Here is a 22501-nt window from a genome sequence, read left to right as displayed (position 1 = left end):
ATGAATCCAGAATTCTCCAATTCCCTCTGTGCTTCCATGTCGAGCTTTTAAATCGATTGCACTCGCAGAATAAGAATCACTGAACCGAATACGCATGAAACGTGCATCGTTCAAAATGTCGTGGAACTCAATCTAAAATCCACGGAAGCAATTACATCCGCTGGTAAGACAAATAAAAGAATGGTTTATACTTGAGAAAGTATTATACGCTTAGAGATTACTGTTTAGAAAAAATACTTGTGAATACATCTTGGTAACTATAGCCAAGTAGCGGTTGTACGTACATATATGTGAAATTCTACAAAATAATGAAATTCGTGTCTTTCTACATACAAAAATAAAAAGTGTCTTTCTACATAATACCTAACTTTTCCACCTTTACGCGCATCCATCGTAACCATAGTTCAAGAGAACCACGCATGAAAAAATTCCAAGAATGAGACAGCCTCCTCCCGAACCCATTCCCATTCCTCATGTTTCGACACAAAAGAGGAACGCACTCCATAACCCATCTGTCAGAACGTTAGAGCGTAAAGCATTGGGAAGAAAAGACCGTGAGGTCCGATCTAAGCCGCTATGTGCTCCATGAATCAAGCGTGCGGCCAGATTACTCTACGGGGGCGCGTTTCTCCGTACGAGGCCCCAGGGAGAACGAGTGTCTCTTAATGTCGTGGAAATTAAAGATTTCTCTCGTTCCACAGAGGGGTGAGACCATTAGCCATGACTGCGTTGGGGAACAACCAGCACAATATCCTTCTGCTCAGAGGCCTACCCTTACGTCGGGGTTGACACGCCGGAAAACGTTATCTCGCTGGCGCAGATGACGCAAGGGTGAACACGAGGATGCGAGATCGCCTCCCACGGGATCGTCCGCCCCGTAATATTTCGACCATAAATGTTTGAATATCACCGTGTTGCCGTGCTTTTCCTTTTTGCGAAACGTGCGAGGGTGCCGGCAAGCCGAGGGTGAATGCGCGGCGAATCGAGAGAACGCTCTGTTTCATAGGGTTCGCCGCGATGGGAATTTTTTTTAAAGGCCCTATATGGACTCTACGTCACGGAAAAGTGGACAGGACGAAATGCGCGGACTATCGGATAAAATTAACTGGAAGGATCAAGGATTATTTTTTCCGCTTTTTGGAGATCCAAAGGTGTAACGAGCGATGGTGTTTTGGGGGAAGGATGATCAACTCTTTTGTGAACCAGATGAACGGGGAGCATTTCGAATAATAGATAGCGGTTTTTTTCACGTGGAAATGGGAAATCGTTGCAACGCTGTAATAAGGATTTGGTTCTCTCTGAATGAAACGATATTTTTCCAGGTACTATGGTATCGAGAAATGAGAAGTTAATCTCTAACAATATTGTTGAAAATGAGAACAAGTTATTAAGTCTACGGCTATAAACCTTTTAAAAGTAGCATATAATCAGATGAAATTCTGCAGACCAACGGTGCAGCTATCAAAATAAGCAATATTTCAATATCTTCCATATTTTATAATAATTTCCAATATTTTAATATTATATGTTAAGCGACTGTGTGTACAGTCTAATAATAATTTTCAACGTATAATTCTCAATTTCTCACTGACAACCAGTCGAATAAATTAATAAATTCCGGTAGCTGTTATTTAATCGCGCGTAAAAACGATTATCTCAACCTGCCTTAATGAATTACACGCGTTATCTACGCTACTCGTGATTCCACGAAGTCGATCAAGCATTAAAAGACAAACTAGTTTGCGAATCGAAAGCTCGATTGCTCCTCCTTCGTTAAGTAATACTTAAACGTGAAAATTGTCAACACCGTGCGATTCATTAATAGTTCATTAATAACTGGTTAATATTCGTTAGTAACGTTTCTATCCGTGGCTAATGAAAATGTCACCTATCTACTCGTATAAATTTCTACTCGGGATGCGATAACACCATGACATCTGCTACTTTCAAAGGAACAACAAGTCAAGGTAGCATCAGCGATGTTCTACCGACTGTTACATCGATAAAATTAACTCGTACAACCTAGCCGAAGACAGCAGGTTGCAGTCATGTTATCGAGCATTTGTATTACCAAGAACACCGATGGCTCTTTTAACAACCTAACCACCTCGACTCGCTTCTATTTCAAATCCTTCGCTCTTCCCACCCATTAACTGGTCACAAGCACGATCGACTCCCACGCTCTGTTCACCCTCTCCCTGGATATTGGAACGCTCGAATCTACCGTATAAAGAACCCAATCCACGTGCAACCAACACCACGACGAATCGATTGTGATCGAGCGGATCGCGCGCGACAATTACGACACTATCTCTGTCGCAGGTGATAGCAATACCTCGCACGCTATCCTGGTGCGTGATCCTCGTTATTATTAGCGGTGCGAGCGATGCGGATCGCCAGTAGCCGGCGGCTGTCCGCGCGAAGTCGCGGTGTACCGATATATGTATACTTACAACCGATGCCCGGCGACGATGGATAATTTATTGCGCGTTCGGCGTTTCCGCGCGATCGTTTAGGCAGGCCCGGCCACCGCACCGGTCGGAATATAAATGGCGGCGTGCGGCCGATTCCCATGCAGAATGCATGCGCGCGTGCAACCCCGCTCCAGGCGGCCGTTGCTTCGCCGCCCGGCATAAATGAGATCGTTAATAAACGATACGCTTTATTGTGATTTACGCGCTCAACCGGTCGCTCGTACTCGCGCCAACGACGAAACACCCTTCTTCGCAGAGGTGGCTTGGTTGAGATACGTTTTCACTGAATCGACAATCAGCAACTGTTTGTTAACGTCTAATAAATATTAATAAACCATACTTTCACGACATTATTCGCGAATGATTTTATCCTTTTCTGAAAGCAGCCATTTCATACGAAGATCACGGGTGAAAAACATTATAAGCGACATTCCTTGTATTTTATAGGAGAGCAATTTTCATATTCACTGCGACGTTCAAATATATATCGAAATCATTTTTCCGTTTGATTCTGAGATTAAATATGTATTTCTGTTACCCTATTATTTGTTTCTTACGGAACGTTGTGCTGCTGAGCATTGTGTTATAGAACGGTTGCGCTATCAAGCGACTAAATTCAATGCAAAATCCGCTGCATCATTTCATTCTCACGCCATTTAAACACAAATTCTCCGTGTTTCGAGCGATATTACACGCGTTAAGAAAAAACGGAACGCATCCTTATCCAAACACTATTCATCGATTCCGACCAAACAAAACCAATGCTAAGCTTTTTCGCGATAAACGAGGGAAAGGAGAAAGGAGGAAAACGATCATTGTATACGATTTTCCCATTATTTCACCGTGTTTCAACCAAGTATTACGTGGCTAAAGCACGAATCGCAATTGTTACCATCGTTGAATGCCGCAGCGGCGCGAGCCATTTTAAACGAGATCGTAACACCCGGACCAGCCTTCGTGCAACCTGCATTTGAATAGAATGGCCATATAAATACGCGACAAATATATGCAATTAGAGTCGTTCAGCGAGTTGCTGTTCCAACTCCTACCGTTGTCCCCCTTTGCATCGCGTTCTTCCTGTACAAGTGGTTGACGAAGCGTGTCGCAGGGAATTTGCGAACAGATTCGACCACGAATAGGGTCGAAAGTTAGAGAAATTGGAATTGCATGGGTTTCTAGTGCTATATTTGACCAGTTGGTGACGACGGTGGTGTAATAATGGTCACGTTTGATAGGTAGAATTTACGGATGGACACATTCTACGTGCTGTTTAATTAATCTCTCGATGTTTGTTGTGCAAATATTTGTGGGTTTGACTATCTTACAGGTGAAGGTAGGAGGTGAATGAGTTACAGTATTATTCTTTGTTAAAATGTGTTATTTACCTGCAGGTATATTCCTTGTTTTAATTGATATTTAACAGAGCATTTGATCTCAGTTATTGGTAAAGAATTAACAGTAGAGAGATCTTTTATTATAACTTTATCAATATACCGTGAATAATTATAATATATGATAAATCTTTTGATCGGAAGCAATTTTTTCGGATGTTTCGAAATGGCTGATGGGACATTTTAACTAAAAACGGAAACATAACAAGTAGAACTGTATAACCTGTATAACCGCAAAACAATCCAATTACGAAGGGTTAAATCAAAGCCATTCTCGGCCACGAAGCTTTTTCAACGTCTGCCTTTCGTTTTCTCGTCTCTTCTCGTCACGAACTCCCCTTAAAAGGCCCATCGTTGTAATTGCTCAAAAAATAACGATTCCTACCGAGTCGACTCCGTCGTTTATTACATACGACACACGCATAAGCATATACATACGAACGTGCACACACAATCGCAGAAAGACAAAGAACAACGATCGAACGATTCATCCAGCGTTGTCGCTCAAGGTTCACGAGCTGAAGGGTCTCGAGATACTTCGTTGATGCGGTGCGGTGCTAACAAAAGGTAATTAGTTTAGAGTAATTAGCTGTTTCACTTCTCCCCGCTTTTTCTTTTCTTCGTTGCCCTCGCGTTCCATCTGTTCTGCTTTTTCCTTGCCGTCGAAAGTGAACGCGCCCGTGATAGTAAAAAGTAATTGTTCTGTGCTTTTTTTGTCCTTTAATAACACGATACCGTGGCTATTGACATAGAACCGAGAGAACTTCGCGTGCTTCCAAACGATTTTAATGAGGAATCTGCTTAAACATCGCAGACACAAGCATTTTGGAAAGGTTCGTGTGTACTTGTTTGGCTTTTAACGATCGAGTACAGAGGTTCTGTTAATGGCATTGTTTGTATAATCAGTTCGTAGTCGGTATTGTCCCTATACTTGTTTGATCGTTTAAGCAGTTCGTGTAATTTATTTTCTTTCCAGCTCGAACGGTCTCATACCTAATTTAATTCTTTTTTGTTCTAACTTCAACTTTGTAACTTAAACTTTGAGGAAATAGATTACCGTTGCCAAGTTAGTTAGGAAAGTGGACTATGTATGTTATTACAATTAGATGCACAGAACTAGTTAAAAATACGTTCCAGATTCACATGACAGAATGAGGTTCGGGCGCTTTTCCGGAAATAATAGAGCCCGGCTTTAATTAACGTCTTTATTCCCGGACGTTTAATTAAATACAATGTCTTGAGTTAATTTACAGCCCGGCTGTTGAACTTCTCTTTCAAGGGAGAAGGGGACCCGCGTTGTTTTATGTAAATAGATCTCCGTCGGTTGCTGCACGAGTTGGAGAATTTACTTTTCGCAAGGGAGACGAAATTTCATGGACTGCTATGGTGGCCAAGTGTTCGAATGGAATTTCTAATATACAAATGAAATTGTTACGTTAGCAGCAATGTAATACGTGTTAAATAATTTTGTGAAATAATGTTATTGATAATATTACCGTAGAATCCCGTTTATATGACATGATCATTAACATAATAGTAGTCCACCTAGTTCTTTCCACTAATTTTATAACGAAGCCTAAAACTCCACTAAATTCAATTTTTCTAAGTATGTCTCGACGAAAACTAGCACATTAATCTGTAGAAGAAGAAACAGGAGCTTTAAAAAACTCAAGCTTTGTTTCAGTAAATTCCATCTTCGATCTTTCAGCAACACGTTGATTGGCCTTCCGACGTGATAAATTGACCTTTGTCCGATTATGAACGACACCAACGTCTACCTAGAAGAAATTCCATAATACGAGCGGGTCTAATCGATAGGCAAGCAGATGATCGTGGCCCGAGAGAGCGACACTCTTTATTCTAGCAATTATTTCTAATTAGCGACGAAAAGTTCGCCGACCTCCGCGGTTCAAGTGACTTCCACGACTGTTGCTTTAGAAGATCTCGAGCTTGCACCGCGGGATAAATTAGCACCAAGCTGCAAAATGACCGACGTCGTTTCCGAGGAGAGAAAGGGGACCACTTTCATCTGACAACGGATTCTTCGCGACCCAAGAATCTAGAATTTACTCGCTACGAACGTCTGGTAGAAAGGTTGCAGAAAAAGTCGTGGAAAATATCGTAGAAATGGATTTAGAATGTAAAGATAACATTTTTAAAGTACCTTCGTGAAAAGAGAATGGAAGATTTAAAACATTCGCATATAGATATAGGAAACAAATATAGAAACATCGATGTAAAAAGCTACAAGAATTTTTAGAAGGTTTGTGAAGAAAGATATAAGAATTTAAGAATAAATATTGTAATATCTATTATATATTTTTAAACCTGTCTGAAACTTTATCAGTATTATTGTGATAATAGTTTCGTAATTGAAATATATTTTGCCGAAAATAAACAAACGTCCAGATGGAACGATAATACGTAACAAACCAACGTTCGAACAAATTTACTACGTGGCAACTCGGACATAATTAATCCTACATCCTAATTACACTGCTACGTAACACGTAATTTCATCAATTCACGGACATCAACTTCTTCGGGTAACGCGCCTCTTCGAAACTCCGGCGAACAAGATTACCGAATCTAACGCGTTACCCTCGAACCAGTTGCCGATTTCGTCCGAAATAAATGGCCTTTTCTTAACGGTACGCGTAATTAGGAGCCTATCGGCTGGTCGCGTTTCCTCACGAAACGCCGCACTTGAAATATTTCCAGAGCGGCAAAGGTTCTCGACAGACCTCCCGGCTACGTTCTAGATCGTCGATCCAAGGTTCATCGACCAACCATGACGGTTTAGCTACGAATAAAGGGAAAAAAGAGGAACCGTTCGAGATTGTACTGCGAACGAGGGATATTTTAAGCGAGAAATTAATTGGTCACATTTCGCAATGGATGCGAACAGCGTCCAAGATTTCTGCTAGTTCCGCTAGGACATTGTCGGATGTCGTAAATATAAACATAAATTGTAATGTAAATTGATATAAAACAAATTCAAACTAATCGCAAAGTAATAAATATAAACGCGCAGCATGAATTTATATTATGGCTGAATTTATATTACGCAATGTCCGTAAAATGATCAAACCGGTTAATCACCATGATCTAAAAAAACGAAACAATAAATAGCAATCATTCGTGTTTTCGAAGATGAATTCACATGGAACATCAAATCATCGCGTAAAGTGTTATACGTAGCCTGTAATCGCTGCAAAACAACCCGATATTTACCAACAGATTAGCAGGATTCCATACCGAAAGTTTCGCAATATCGTTGAATCCCACGAACAACAATATTCCCGTCCGAATTAACGGTTCCGTTCATCGTTCGTTTTATCCTTGGATCCGAAACAACGCTTCTTGGGCCGTCTTTAATTCCCGCGGCCACGTTACCCAGAACCACTTTTTACGTCGCTTCTTTCGAGCAATCAAATTTGCATTTTCGGGTCTTCGTTCTCACGCGTCCGTTATAGCGTCTTGATCCAATAGAATATGATTCTTTATGCTTGAGTTGTTTGCCAAATATTTTCAAATGAAATTAACATATTCATGGGCATGGCCGTGGTACTGGTTCTTTTCATGTGTAAAATCGAGGTTCACTCGGGCACTCGCTATAATCAGACCTTTGTTATCTTTCGTTTGAAATTGTTTCGTGATTTTTCTGTCGTGAAAACACACGATGAAAGGCGATTCTCGATGAAAACTAAACGTTATGAGTATTTCATAAAAGAATTGTTTCTTACTATTTATATATAGAAATATCAAACTTAGAATAATTCTTTAAAAACTCAGATAGAGAGTGCTGAAAGTTGAAAGTATATTAACATTATTGATTGAAATTTCTTAAGGATATAAAAACTTGGAGAAAGACAGATATCAGATAATAGAAAATGAGAAAAATCATAGCTTTCTCCAGCATTAAATGCCACAACGTTTCGGCGTGAAATCGCGTGCGGAATGGCACCTAGCAGTTCGCGTTGATGTCGCTTGAAATACAGTGGTCGCGTCGTTGCTCGGATTAAAAGCGAATTAAACAGGCAACATTATCCAACTGGTTGTTGAACGTGCTCCGAGAGAACACGCGAAATTTCGACTGGATGCGCGCGGGACACGCCTTTATTTCCGTCAAGATTTATATCCCTCGTGGCGAATGAATTTTCGGCGGGAGAGATAAGAAGAAAAAAAGTAACAAGCGCAATCTATCAGGATGAGTATCGCGGAGATTTAGAGTAAACCCCCTGCCACCCTGATGACCGAAACGATTGGACGTCGCTAATGGTGGAACGGGTTCGGAACACCAAGTTAATTTCGGACGTACCCACAGCACTAGTTTGCTTTCGGTGCGTGATTATTTGATGCCCGGCCAAGTAATTGCAACGTGTCTCAGGTGTATCCTGGCTCGAAGGATGATAGGGGCGACTGTTGTTTTTGGATCTTGGAAAAAATGAAGATTTATGACTGTGTTCGATACGGCTGCTTTTTATTTCGCCTTTTGAAACTTTAGATTTGAAACGATCGGAGGAGAATAAGATGATGGGAAGATAATAATGAAGAAATGCCGTTTGATTTTTTAGACCAGAAGTTGCTATTTTTAAATCACTTTTTATAATCTTTTAGATGCAATAATTACACGAGCAAGAAAGTAAACGAAAAAATAATTAGAAAGCGCGGTTAATTTTGTCAGTCAAAGGCTATTGGCTTTTCGTTATTTTCAACGCTCAAAAAAAGTAACAGAAATGTAATAAAAATAATAATTGCCAAACATTTGAACTGTTCTTTAAGCAGCAAGAACAGCTATGTTCGCATACCTTACTTTTACTTCCATATTTTGCTTTACCCCTTTAATCTTGTATACCAGAAACAGTTACAAAACCTGAAATGTTACTTAATTTCATGCAAATACTTTTGATGCAAATGAAGACCGACATTATTTTTACGAAATTTTAAGCTAATTAAATACATGATGTTTTTATTCGCAATTTACATTTGGCCGGTAGGGACACGGACGAATTCGGAGCATCCCCTTGACGAATGACATAATTGGACGTCGACACAGGTGGAACAGGTTCCACTTGACGTGGAAATTGTTCCAGATATACGCGAACAGGTTGCTGCTTTCGGTTCAGAGATAATTGGCGCACGCGACTTCAACATTAAGTGTACCTATTTACAGAACAAGATAACGCGAATACCGGCACAGGTCGTAGCAGATACAATTTCGTTCCCACTGTGATCCCTGAGAATCTGACAAATCAACAGTTAGTTTGACACGAATAAAAACCGGCCCAATTATACATTCAATTATGTGGCTATGCAAATAAAACATGCATTTAAGTGAACCTACTTGCGAAAATTACTGCAACCAGTGACACATTAAAGTATAATAGCTCGCTTGTGCTGAAACGTAAGTGATATAACAATTTATGATATACAAATTTTTTTGATCTATTCATGCATGAAGATAACAGGAGAAAAATACGATAAGTACATTTTAGAAGACGAAGTGATTTCTTTTATCTTATGCTGTTTTAGAGAAGGCACTTTCTGCAATTCTGCAACTCTGTCATCCTTCTGTTAAGTTTCCCCTATGAAACGAGTTTCATCGTAACAAGTTATTCGCGTTATTTATGGAATTATCTAAACAGATTATGGATCAGAAACTCTAGAATTTCCAATCTCAGAAAACCATTCTCAAAACTTGCTCAATTTTTCAAGCAAAACTTTACCTAAAAAATCTCTTGTCACTGACTAATACCAACATCCTACTATAATGCAATTGAAACACAACGCCAACTTATCAGCCACACGGCATTCATAAAAACGGAACGTTTCGGACAACGAAAGCGAGGGTTGGGATACTTCAGGAAAGAAGAACGAGCAGCGATACAACAACCAGGATCCGATCGAACAGACTACCGAGCCGTGTACCATTCGGATATCAAAAGGTGTCCTTTATTTCGGCGCGCTTGTCACTGAGTCCCTTTATCGTTCCACGTCCAACCAAGCTAACTTTATATTCTACCATGATATTCCCTGTTCCATGGCGAAACTGTGACTGCGATAAGACTAGCGGCTTGGCAAAAATTCAGCAGATACAGGAGAATTTATTTTACCTCCCCGCATAAGGACGAAAAAAGTCGACAGGGCGCGGATGAAGATAATGCGAGCAAGGCGAAACGAATTCGGTAGATACTCTTGAAGGGGATTTCGTTGGTTGGCCGAGTGGAAAGAGAATTTTGATGCAGTGTGAAGAATTAAAAGTGTGTATAGCGAGAGAGAATGAGAAACGGACGGGTATTAAAGTTGAAAGGTTGATGTCGGCAGAAAAGATATTACGGTGGAAGCAGTGTGGATAATTACGAGTCTCTGGTGGTATTGAGTGGAAAACGAATGTGTATTAAATGGTTTTTGTTGTTGTAATTCCGTCGAGATTTGAATTATAGCACTTGTAATTCATGGCCAGTTTTAAAAGAATCATAAAGTGTATATTATATCAACGATGCAATATGATTCGCGGTTGCTACAGTGGTGCAGAAAAATATTTGAATATTTACAGGAGATTTTTATGAACACATATAAAACATTTTGAAATTTCATCAGCACCGCAATGGGACACGACAATCATGATTATCCTCGTAAAACTTGAAACAAATTGGAAAATATTGTTACGTTTGTTTCATGAATACAAATGGAGCATCATTTTAAATGCGAACAGGAAATAATCAGTTAGAGTTCTACAAACCGTCTAACACGTATCTAATTACCCAATATCTAAAAATTTCACACGGTCCACGAAACAAAGTAGAAACATTAATTCGGTATTACACATTATTTAAGATACAGGATACTCATTGTAAAGATAAAATCAACATATATATATCATCCTTACATTCGACATCTCAAGAAAGATGTTCGTATCATATATAACCCCATAATTGGTAATACTATTAAATATTTAATTTTATATAATTACATAAAATTCTTAATTACTCCGTAGTTCTATTAATTATTAAAACGGTCTTTGTATAGTTGCGTTAAATCTTTTTATTGTCTATAAATTCCTTAATTAGATCAGTTTTATTTGTAATATAATACGAAATTAGTTCGTTTTAAACTGCAGATATGACCAAATGATTGACGGCAGATTTAACGTGGCATTATTGCCAGAGACTTAATTTACCATAAAAGGCTCTACTTTACTCTGAAAGGAGTTCCCTGTAAATTAATAAATTAATAAAACCAATAATATATTCATAAATTTATCAATCACCGAAATACAAAAATTTATGCACTCGCAGGCGTAAACGAATTTACAATAGATATACTTCCTTTTACGTCTCACCCAGATAAAAAATATGCTCTAGCTAAGCAGAGAAGCAAAACGGAGACCCAAAAACCACATAGTTCATGCATAATCCAGCCTCGGTCAGGGGTTCAATAATAAATATGCAAAAAGGAGGAGCATCGATGCCGTAAATAAAAATGGCGGGTTTGCGTGCTGCGATCACCATGCGTAAAAGAAGAAGACGAAGAAGAAGAAAAAGAGGCCCGAAATAAAAGGACGAGATCGAATCGAGAAGAGAGCATACGAGCAGAAAAGAAACGAAGGAACGAACGAAAGAAACGACCAGGCAACTGTACGCAACCAGCGTGTCCTGGTAATCTCTTGATTTAGTTTGACTTAGGGCCCACTGTACGTGTTCCCTTGGCCTCTTTGTCGGCTACCTTCGCGAACAAACGATGAAGATACGGGAAACAACCGGTGGATGTATCTTGAACTTGGAATCATCGAACCCCGCGATATCGAGCTGACATCTTTATTTATAGAAGTTTCCAGTTGGTCGGTGTGAATTTGGAAATTTCGGTTTCCTCCAGTTTGATCGGTTGGCCAAGAATGTTTGATCACAGAACGAATAGTTGGAAATGTAAAATTGCTTTACAACGTGACTTTACAAAAGATGTTCTATATACTTATATTGAATTTACTAAACTTCCAATCCCCCTGCCACCCAAAATAACAATTTTATCAATCGTATCACTCCTATCCTCTAAACCTCTCAGTTTTATCTAATATTTCGCATGCCCTTCCTATAAATAACAATAAGAAAAACTTATCTCGTAAAATGAAGTAAAAATGATGATATATTAAATATTTTACGAAGAACGCAAATCGTTGGTTCAAAAGATCAATTGAACAAACATTTCCTCGCTTTCATCTTCCTCGCAGTTCGTTTCAACATCGAGCTTCGACCAAATACATCGTCTACAACAACATTGTGAACAATGATCAATCGATACTCGATATTGATCGGACAGCTCGATAGATCATTTATCTATGCGTTTAACGAGCAACGATACAGTCTGGAGGTATTAGGTGTTTACCACTCACCTGCACTCTCTGTCTATGACGATCCTGTTTCCGTTGCCGCCTCTCCAATTCTTCTTTTCTCTCGATCAACGACCTTATCTCGACCGTGGCTACGGGCGCGATGCTATCGTCAGGTACGTCTGTGCACGAGGGTAATCTCTTGAGGGTGGAAACTGACTCGTCTTCTCCCTCGCTGTAACTTTCCACCAGGAGCTCCGAGTCGCTCTGAAAGCGAATCAAGGATTCCGTTTGAATTCATTACTCAGGACGACAAGTATGAGAAAGGGGAGCTGGAACTAATTTTCTTCATAAATTACTTTGTTTCATCTCAGTTTTTTATTCTTATTGATCTTTTTAGATGTGTTTCGTGAAATTAAATTCCTTTGGTGAAAATGATTAGAATGTTTCGTATAAATTGACTTGAGTTTGTTTATTGCATTGGTGGAAAGGTAATGTCGTTTTCTGAATTAGAAGAATAATTTTGAGTGGCTCAAATTTCACAGTTCACGTAACCCTTCCGAATTATCTACCATTTCCCAATATCGATATTCAATAATGAAAATCTTCCCTAACGATATCGCCAAACAGCTACTCCCTTCTTCTTCTTCTTACCACATTTACCCCTTCCCTTCAATTTTCCTAAACGACACGTTAATTCCCTTTCATCAAAATTCCATCTGCCCCTGAACGAACGCGAATGAACGAATGAATAATTCACAAAGGGGGAACGAAGAATAAAGATCGTTGCCATCGTCCTTAAACAAAATTCTTTTTCCTCGCCAAATGAAAATTTTCAACGAAGAAGATCCGCTAAGTAACTTTGCCAGCGTGTTTATATACATTTCGTGTCGCGGAAAAATGAAAGTTGACGAGAGAATTTAGCTTTTCTAGGAAATGTGAAATATAGTCATGCTTTTTTAGATTCTAATAAGGTAAATTTGAAAAGAGGATCCCTAAATTCAAACGATTTATATTCACTAAACTTCCTCTTACTCAATGTCTCAATCTCAGCATAGTAAAGTTTTATCCTCTTAATACACAAATTTTTCTTTACTTTACTGATTATGAGTAAATAAAAGTAATCAGTTGGTTAAATTAAAACTAACCTATTGGCAATGTGAGAAATATTGTATCCTTTTGCTTTTTGATATACTGTATTTCGTTGATCAAATTCTTGAGAATATTGCTGGAATAAAATCGCTACACCTGTTCCAATCCGAAACCCTGATCTACTGGAATTTAAATAAGCACTGTCGTATGATTATCGTCCTTAATAAAATAAAGTTTACTGTTTTCCGAGGAATACGTCAAAGCTATGAAATATGTAGATAAATTCTTATGAGCATACCTACGCATTTCGATCTTCAAATATTTCAATAATTAGATCACGCATCCACTGTAACTGTAGTGTAACGTGATAACCTTTCATAACCCTTTACATGCTATTAGAAATTACTAAATTACTTGTTGTAAAATTTACATATCAATATGTTCGTTATTAGAAACTGATATAGAGCATAAAATAAACTTCACACTGACAATTATTATGCATCAAGTAAGTTTATCAACTTTAATGCAAATATTAACGAAAAAAGAGAATATCTCGTAAATTTATGAAACTAACAAACGCGAAAGTGGTGTTGCGCATGCGTGGGAGTGCAGCGCGATTTTCGGCGCATCAGTGGCGCCCACTGTTGCAGTATCGGTGAGCGCTAACGTTAAACGCGCGTAATTCGAGTGCAACAATATTCAAGTTTTGAAATTTTTATTCTTTATATTGAACTTATTATCAGATTATTAAACTTTATGAATACACGATTATACAGAAAAATTATTTATAACAATTATTAGATTTTGGATCAACTTGTTAATCAAGGTATTACTTAACCAAAAACTTGTATAATTATAAAATTAATTATTAATAATGACAAATTGATTCTTGAGGTCTTGAGTCTGCAAGTCTAAATATGATGTAATTTATTTTTAATAGAGATGATACAATGAATTAAAAAACGCGAAATGCACAAATAATGAAATTGCTATATCCTTAAACTCTCTTCAACATAATGCAAACTGAATATCTGGTCTCCCTATATCAACAACGCATGAAATCTGCAATTTCTTCATAAGTAAATAGAATTCCGATCATAGGAGGTTAATTGACTTTTCCTTTTTCTTTTTGCAAGTTAGTTACCTGCTCTGGTGGTGAACTCGGCGTGCTCGTGCTCGATGCCTCCACCACGGAGACGTACTCGCTAATGCCAGTTTCGCTCTTCTGCAACTTCAATACCGGCGTCTCGAGGCCGCACAGGAACACTTGGCCGAAGAACAGAATCTTGTTTATCCTGAGGCACACTTGAGCAACTTCCTGGAATACAACATGAGCCAAGACTTAGCGTGGACGGAAGAGAGAACGGAGGACGCAAGTCTGTTTTGAAATTTCAATCACGAGAGAGATTGACCTTTGTTCGAAGTTTATTACAAATAAGCTACAGGGAACGATATCTACGTCCCTATTAAATTTGATGGAAATTTTAAACAATATTTATTTAAAGATAATTTACAAGTAAGTTGAAAAGTACTATGTTATAATGTACTTATTAACGTTTTCGATATTTCACCATATGAACAATTTTTTATAAAGCTTTTAATGAAAATACCGCAAGAATATTTTATTATTGCTTGCATCTGTATGTAATATATTTATTCATAACAAATGACCTACCATATCTTCGGTTTTTTCAGCGTAGCAAGGGTCTTGCGGATTCGACATCAGCGGCGTGAATCCTGCCAAGGTCGTATCTTCCGGCAGTTTTACCAACTCAAGTTCTGAAACAAACAGTTAGTCGAAAATTCTTTAATAAATCGCAAATTTACAATCAACGATCGCTAAAAATAAGACCCCGTGCATGAATTTCACGCTTAAAGAACAAAATTAATCGCACACCCTGTCGCAGCAGCTTCTCCAACTTGGAAGTTGCTTAAATATGCATGAGCGTAGTTCACCAGTAAAGTACCGTTTTTCAACTTCATGTCATAGATTAAATCGCAATCGCGAAAGATTGTTAATTAAACACTTCTTGTACTTTGGGAATTAGATTTTTAAGAAAATTGAGTGCCTTTTCATAGTAAATTAACACGATATTCATTTTAATCTTGAAAAGTTTTGGGATAACACAATTCAGGCACTTAATAATTCTGAGATTGTCTAAAGACTATTTCAGCTTTAATGCACAATACGTTTATACTCAAAGGATTGATCAATATAGGTTTTATGCACAAAAGACAATCCAAGAATTATGATCCAGAGGATATGTTAGTGCACAACAAATATGAATCTTAAGGGGTCGAACTACTTTTGTATAATAAAATCACTCCTATTCCACAAAATAGAAAAATCTCTAGCACCCAATTCCAATTATAAAATTTATAAAACAATCAAACGTACGTCCCACGAGAAATCAAGATCGTTCTTATTCATATCATAACTATTTTCAAAATATTCCCAATCAAATTATTCGTTATGCATCCAACGGTAAACAAGTGCCATTCAAAACAGAAATAAAACTCTTCTATTCCACAAACGATAAAAAAAATCATCTTATCACCAATCTCCTGGAAACATTACGAATAATACCCTATATTAACTCCCTTCGAACACCAATACCACGGTATCACGTATCATTAAAAAAATTTAACCAACAACCACGATTACCACTCTTCGGTCACGTTCCACCAAAAATGCACTCGAAAACCTAACAGAAAACGTAACTACAGTTAGAACGCTTACACCCTGTGAACACGATTACCAGTAGAATAGTCTACGCATACAACGTTAGTACCGTTGCGCGAAAATTTACGATATAAATATCAAAATAAATAGTTACGAACAGCAGTTAGGTATTGTAGCCAGACGGTTTCCCGAAAATTATGCCGCTGGATCGAAGCGACAGATAATAACGATCGGCAGTCTGTTATCATGCAAATATCGAGCGAGTGCACCAACGATAAACATTGGTCAACAACTACCGGGGAGTGGCAGGGCGTTCCGGTTGGTCCCAACCACGGATGAAAGGGGCTTAAGAATATTCAACCTGTCCGATGACACGGTCTACGTGTACAGATCGATCCGTTCCTTCGAGTTACATTGTAGCTGCGCATACCTCGCGTCATTGATCGCCGATAATGGAACGATTTAACGACGGGAGGAACAGCTCTGCCTCGAGACTGTCCGGAACAGGTATATGTAATCGTTCCTGTATGTACAAGATGGTACTTTGAAGGCATGCTTTTTCGTACCCGTGGTATGCTACGAAAATTATGGTAGTCCTTGTATATGTATAATATAGATTAAAAAAAAAAAAAAAAGACGTGGGCGTAGTATAACGTAACTTTACTGAGGAAAAACCTAGTTTATATACAGTCAACCGCAAAAGCTTTTGTACAAATTCTTAAAGGTAGCCCAGATTTTACTGCCAAAATTGAATTATGAAGTTTAACATAATCGGTACTTAATAGAGCAATATCTTATGCAGCTATTGAATTTGATTATATGTATTTATTTTATGTAATAAATTTTACAATATACAATTTATTAATCCGCAATGTTTCAAAGAAGATGGAATTACATTATACAACTTTCTAGACAGTAATTTTCATACAGCAAAATTATACATAGTTGTCTTAACAAACTTCCTCTTTTCCGTCAAATCAAACTCCCTAAATTCGATACCGCAAAATTTCAATATTCAATATGCCTATCTAAAATTTCAATATCTGATACTCGAACGCCTAGCAGCTCTCGAAATACCCCAACCATATCTATACCCAAACCTATCTATTATAACAATGTCCAAAATCTGGTGGAACCGTGATGGATACCTTGCATCGTATTGTCAAATTCATGATTCGCTCGTGTTCGACATCCCCAGGACAATGTTGCGACTACCAGCGATTTCGAATGCAACACGCCAGCCGCCATTAATATTCGGCTGACCGCGGCTTGAATCGCTTTACACAGGCTGCATTTATCGCGAATATTACACGAAGTTCATGGTCAGCGTGGCCGGGAACTCGCGCGGAACGTGAGGAGGATCGAGTTAGGAGGATCAGCGTGGCAGCCTTCGCAATCGATCATCCGGAGGACCTCGCGCGAGGTAGATTAAAGCCTGGCTCTCGTCCCGAGCCTGGTGCAAGGAAATATAGAAACCTAATCGCGCAGGCGAAATAGAGAGCGTGCTCGCCTTGTTAATGCGAATTCCAAATAGGTGTCGTGGCATTCGCGATCATGCGAAACCCGTATCATTCGTGCTAACGACGCGGAGGTTACATACTTTCATGAACAGAGTATTCTAAATCGCGTGGCATGACTTTAGGGATGAATGAAAAGAATATATTGAGGAACGTAGGAAATATAAAAATAAGAGAACAAGTTCATAGAGATATAACAAGAATAGAAAGTTTAAAAAAATATGTACTTTTATCATGCTTATATCATGCAATTGTTTTTAATAATTATGCTGTGTGCAATAGAATCTAAAATGTAAATTTTTTAGTACTATTCTGGATTGTATATGGGTTGTAAATGACTCAACTTCTTCATTACAATTTTATCTACTAACTTAACTCGTACATAAAATTTCAAAGATCCATTCTTATTTTTTCAGTTAAAAAATCCAAGTTCCCTCATTCATCGAACGATCCCAAACCTCTGAGGAGCAAAATAAGTTTGCAGAACCAAAAAGCTTAACTCGGAGCCCGGTAGGTATACCATCCAACCAGCCCTTGAAACATCATAATCTCACACGAAACTCTGCCATCAAACAACAACCACTAGTAACATGACGCAGCGTAAACTCTTTCCTCCATCGAACGTCTGAACAGCATCTCTGCTTGAGTCCGCGAGAACCTATCTTCTCGAGCCGGTCGAAGACCAGCATTGCCCAACACAAAAAGAAAAAGCAGAAGGAAAGTAAGAGAAAAAAAGAACTCGTGAAACAGGGAGAAAAAAAAGAAGAGTGGAAAGAGAGGAAGAAACATCTTGGATGATCTTCACAATAACATTCTTTCTCGGGTCCGGTGGGCACGTTCGCAACGCATTGGCCCGCCCAACGCAACAGCCACCATCCTTTTCTCCTCTTGTACCTTTTGTCCAATTTATCCATTGTGCCTCGGGTGTAACGCGCGGGTAAATCGAGAGAGAAGAGAGAAAACGTATCGAGATCGTCGAGTGGACAACGAAGGATGGAAAGAGGGAAAAGAGAGGAATACAAGGGAACGCAAGAAACCATCCGAGCCAACAAATTGGCATTACGGCACACGTTACTGGATGTACCGTTACTGTCTCAGTTCCTTTTTCGAATCGTATCGCCGGCTGCGTTCTCGCTTGCACGCGATCCAGCAGAACCGGACGTTCCTTGCTGCTTAGCCTTTCGATGTTTCGTGATTTTTCCCCGGGGATTTGGTTTTGTTCCTTTTCAACCGGGAAGAATGGATTTGTCGCCTTAGTATGCGCGCGTATGTGGTATGGTATTCGTAGGAGGATTGAGAGTTCTCGTGCTAACTGAAAGCGGAATAGATGACTGCTTGATAGTTGATGCATTCGCGTATGATTGGTTCCCTTTTTGGAGGAGAAAGAATCTTTTCGTATTTGCTACTTCACTCGTAGTTGAACTGTATCGATTAGTCGATTAAAGTCGATTAAATTGGAGCTCACAAAGTATTCGAACGCTTGTAAAAATCTTTTGAGACAGTAATATAAAATTGTACTAAGTTACGAGGGAAAAACTTTATGTCCCAATAAAGAACGAGAACTGATCGAATTGCCTGTATTAATATTTTCGTTTCTGATTCTTTTATTCCATTTAACATTTCATATAACTAGAGTTCGTATAATAAGTGCTCAATTTTTCTCACTATCCATTATTTTTCCTTCATATAATAGAAGTCTACATGATGAAGTATATATAATATCTTCATATAATAGATATAATATAATCTTCATATAATATAATCTTCATATAATAGAAGTTACATGATGGATTTAACCGCTACAAGTTCAATTAATCGAACATCGAAATATTATTTGGAATACTTGCGTTCATTTTTCTATACAGTATATACTATACTATACTGTATGTTATACCGTATACGATAGATCTAAACATTTCATCAAAAATTCGAGTAACAACTATAGTTCTATTCAAAGCACGTAACCATGCACTGCTTAACATAATGCAATCGAGTCGCCGTATCAAGCCATAAACTTCCCATCTAACCGACTCCGTCGACTCGAGATGGATAATCCATGGCGGATAACAGAACACTGTCGGACGTTGTGCTAAACACTTTTTCGTCCACTTTTCAAAGGAGAACAACCGTGATTTAATGAATTAACAACGGTCCACCTTGTACCGTCGATACGTACCACGATACGATCTATGAATTATGTACTGTTATCGCGTGTAAACCTGTCTCAAAAGTAAGTATAACACGACCAAGGACGCGCCTTGAAACTGGAACGCTCTTTCCCAGCAGTCTAGATCCGTTAGGGTAGACCTAGTTCTAACTCTGGAAGACTCGATTCTACATGGAATTACGAAGAAAATTTCGTGACACTGTGATTTAATATCATCGGCAACGATGAAGCTACAAAGGCTTTAAGTTGCCATTTTTCATTATATCATCGTGGCGATGCGAATTAATGAAAATGACGAGATATCGAAAAACTTTCGATTGACAGCGATGAATGCTCCTTAAGATCGCATAAGTAATCGGCAATTCGTATGATTTGCCATCGTAGTACGGAGTAAATCGTGAAAAAATTCGAACACCGCTAGATATCGTTGCAATTGTTTGTAATGGATGCTTGTTGAGTCCATAAATTCATTAACGCGTCGATCATAATTATCTCGAGAGTTTGTCGTCGATTATGGGTTTTCGCTTGTCACTGGTAGACCTGTTTATTTCTCGAATCGCAATGAAAGTTAGAGAAATGGAAAATTATATAATAAAATATTGCCATGGATACGAAAGAATTATACGAAGTATTGTAAAATATTAAAGTTGTAACAAATAAAAATTAATTTTAGAAATAGTACTACATCTGTAATGTTGTGGTATATTTATTATTAACCCTTGTTCATTTTTGTGAAATATTTTATAACCAACGCGATAGATTTTGATTTTGCACTTAATTTCGTAACTTTGTATTATTTTTAATATTTGACTATCAGTTTCTTCTCCAGTATAGGGTAATCCACATAAATACCTCATAATACTTAACGAATTGAAGAAGTACTATAGATACAAGTTCAACACGCCACAGTTCCCACAGTCAGCTATGGGAGGTCAGCAGGATTACTTTAAAATTTATTTTCCCATTTATTCAAAATTCATTTCGCATTTTTTTATAAGGACCGTTACTACCATCAATCCTTGTAGTTGTAACCTCCGCGACAAACCTAGAAAAATCTGCGGAATTTGAGCCAAGGAATCAATTAACCCAAAATCCCCTTTAATTCTCCATCTTCAGAAGCGTCAATTCAACACGACCTGTGTATTAGCGTGTAACTTCACCCTATGAAACATTAGCGTGCATTCATAAATCATGCTGCATACGAAATACATCCAACGCGTCAACACACCTGTTTCATTAACTCGTAACACGAACTTCCTTCCAAATGCCTAAATATCCTTGTATTTGTACAATTCAAATATTGTTTGATATCATTTGTCCGACAAATATCCGAATTTTTGAACGATAATAATATCTTGCTAAACAATGAAATTTTTACATTACTGACATCTACTTTTCAACGATTTGACAATCCGTTCCAAAAAAAATATCTGAAGTTTTTCACACAAATTACATCATCGATTTGCTAGAAAAATGATGCAACTAAGGCAAACGAAGAAAAACTGTTTAATACCCGAATACCATATTTTAAATATCTTCAAATGTACTTTAATATGTCACAAATGAGCTAAAAAAACTGTTGTTTAAATATCTTTAAAAATTTTGAAATCCAGCACGAATGTTACACGAAATCAACAATGACAATTATTTGAATATTTTGGAAACTTTTGGAATCCATAAATGTAGAAATAAATTCAAGAAACTATGTCTCAAACATCTTCGAAAAAAGATTGAAATCCAACACAAACTCAAAAATCATAATTTAAACATGCACCTATAAAATCTATAATCTGCTACGAAGTCTCGTATAATCTAAAATACATTACAAAAGGAATTGAAAGTGGCATAAACGAATAGAAAAAGGGAGCAAAGCAAAAGAATAGACACGGTAACTTGGCGTATTCCTGTAGAGCAAACGCTGGAAAACGATTGGCTGGCGACTCGTAATCGGTCGGCCAAGACTTTGAGTGTATATGGCACTGCAGTGGTCACATCGAACGGATTCACCGTTACGTAACCGGCGGCTATCCGCGGGTCAACACACGGCCAGAGGCTTCACCGTTCGAGGAACTTAGGTTTTTCGATTAAACGACTGGTCCAGAGGGGACTTCGAGAGAGACGCGTTATCGCGGGATATCGTCGCGTCACTGGCGCATGAACGTTCGCTCGGGAATTGCGGCATCGGAATGGTCAGACCGCGTAATGAACATCAGAATGACGTGGGTGACGTTTGCTAAGTAGCGAAGGGAGATTTTTTAGGCTAAGGGAGAACGATGGCAGACCGATCGAACCGACAATTTCTCTCTATACAATAAAATGCTTGGAGAGACAATTCAATATGTTTGAGAAAGTTGCGTAATGGTTTCAACTAATTTCCAAATATTTTAAATCGACGATTCTTTTGATTTCGATCAAATTGGACAGATTTTTTTGGTTGAAGATATTTCTGGTGTAAATTTGGGTTAAATTCAAGAAGAATAGCGATTCTTGTAGGAAGAATCGTCGAGGTCTATTGATTCAAAAAATCTTTCGTATTCGTATTTTTATCTTTGGAAATTAATACACTTTTGTGGACTTCCTATGTACAACCATTAATTAACTCCTCGACCATAAAACTATCTACACGTCTGAGAACTCCGTTCAATAATTGCTAATTACTTTCCACTTGTACTATTTTCATCCTGTTTTCCACTTAAAATTATAATCTCATCCAGCTGCTACTTCGTTCCGTCTTCGAATTGATCACTACTAAATCTAACTAGAGATCGAGCGAAAACTAATTCGCTTTTAATCACTTCAAATTTCATGTCAAACAGAATCTCATGACTAACGATCCGGTGAACCGGTC

At 38.2% G+C, this 22501-nt stretch overlaps 1 protein-coding gene across 3 annotated transcripts in view; it reads right to left on the bottom strand.

Annotated features, from left to right (window-relative positions):
• LOC126916617 (telomerase-binding protein EST1A-like) overlaps window positions 1–22501 on the bottom strand; it is a 147654-nt gene that overhangs the window by 26232 nt on the left and 98921 nt on the right. For all 3 annotated transcript variants that reach the window (XM_050722584.1, XM_050722585.1, XM_050722586.1), the window contains exons 21-23: window positions 14962–15065; window positions 14431–14604; window positions 12258–12461 (exon numbers count right to left, since the gene is read on the bottom strand). In XM_050722584.1, the coding sequence (XP_050578541.1) occupies window positions 12258–12461; window positions 14431–14604; window positions 14962–15065 (482 nt within the window). The remainder of the gene's footprint in view (window positions 1–12257; window positions 12462–14430; window positions 14605–14961; window positions 15066–22501) is intronic.

This window comes from Bombus affinis, chromosome 5 (assembly GCF_024516045.1).
Source record: "Bombus affinis isolate iyBomAffi1 chromosome 5, iyBomAffi1.2, whole genome shotgun sequence".
Classification (NCBI taxonomy): domain Eukaryota; kingdom Metazoa; phylum Arthropoda; class Insecta; order Hymenoptera; family Apidae; genus Bombus; species Bombus affinis.
This window is presented reverse-complemented; position numbering and strand designations above follow the sequence as displayed.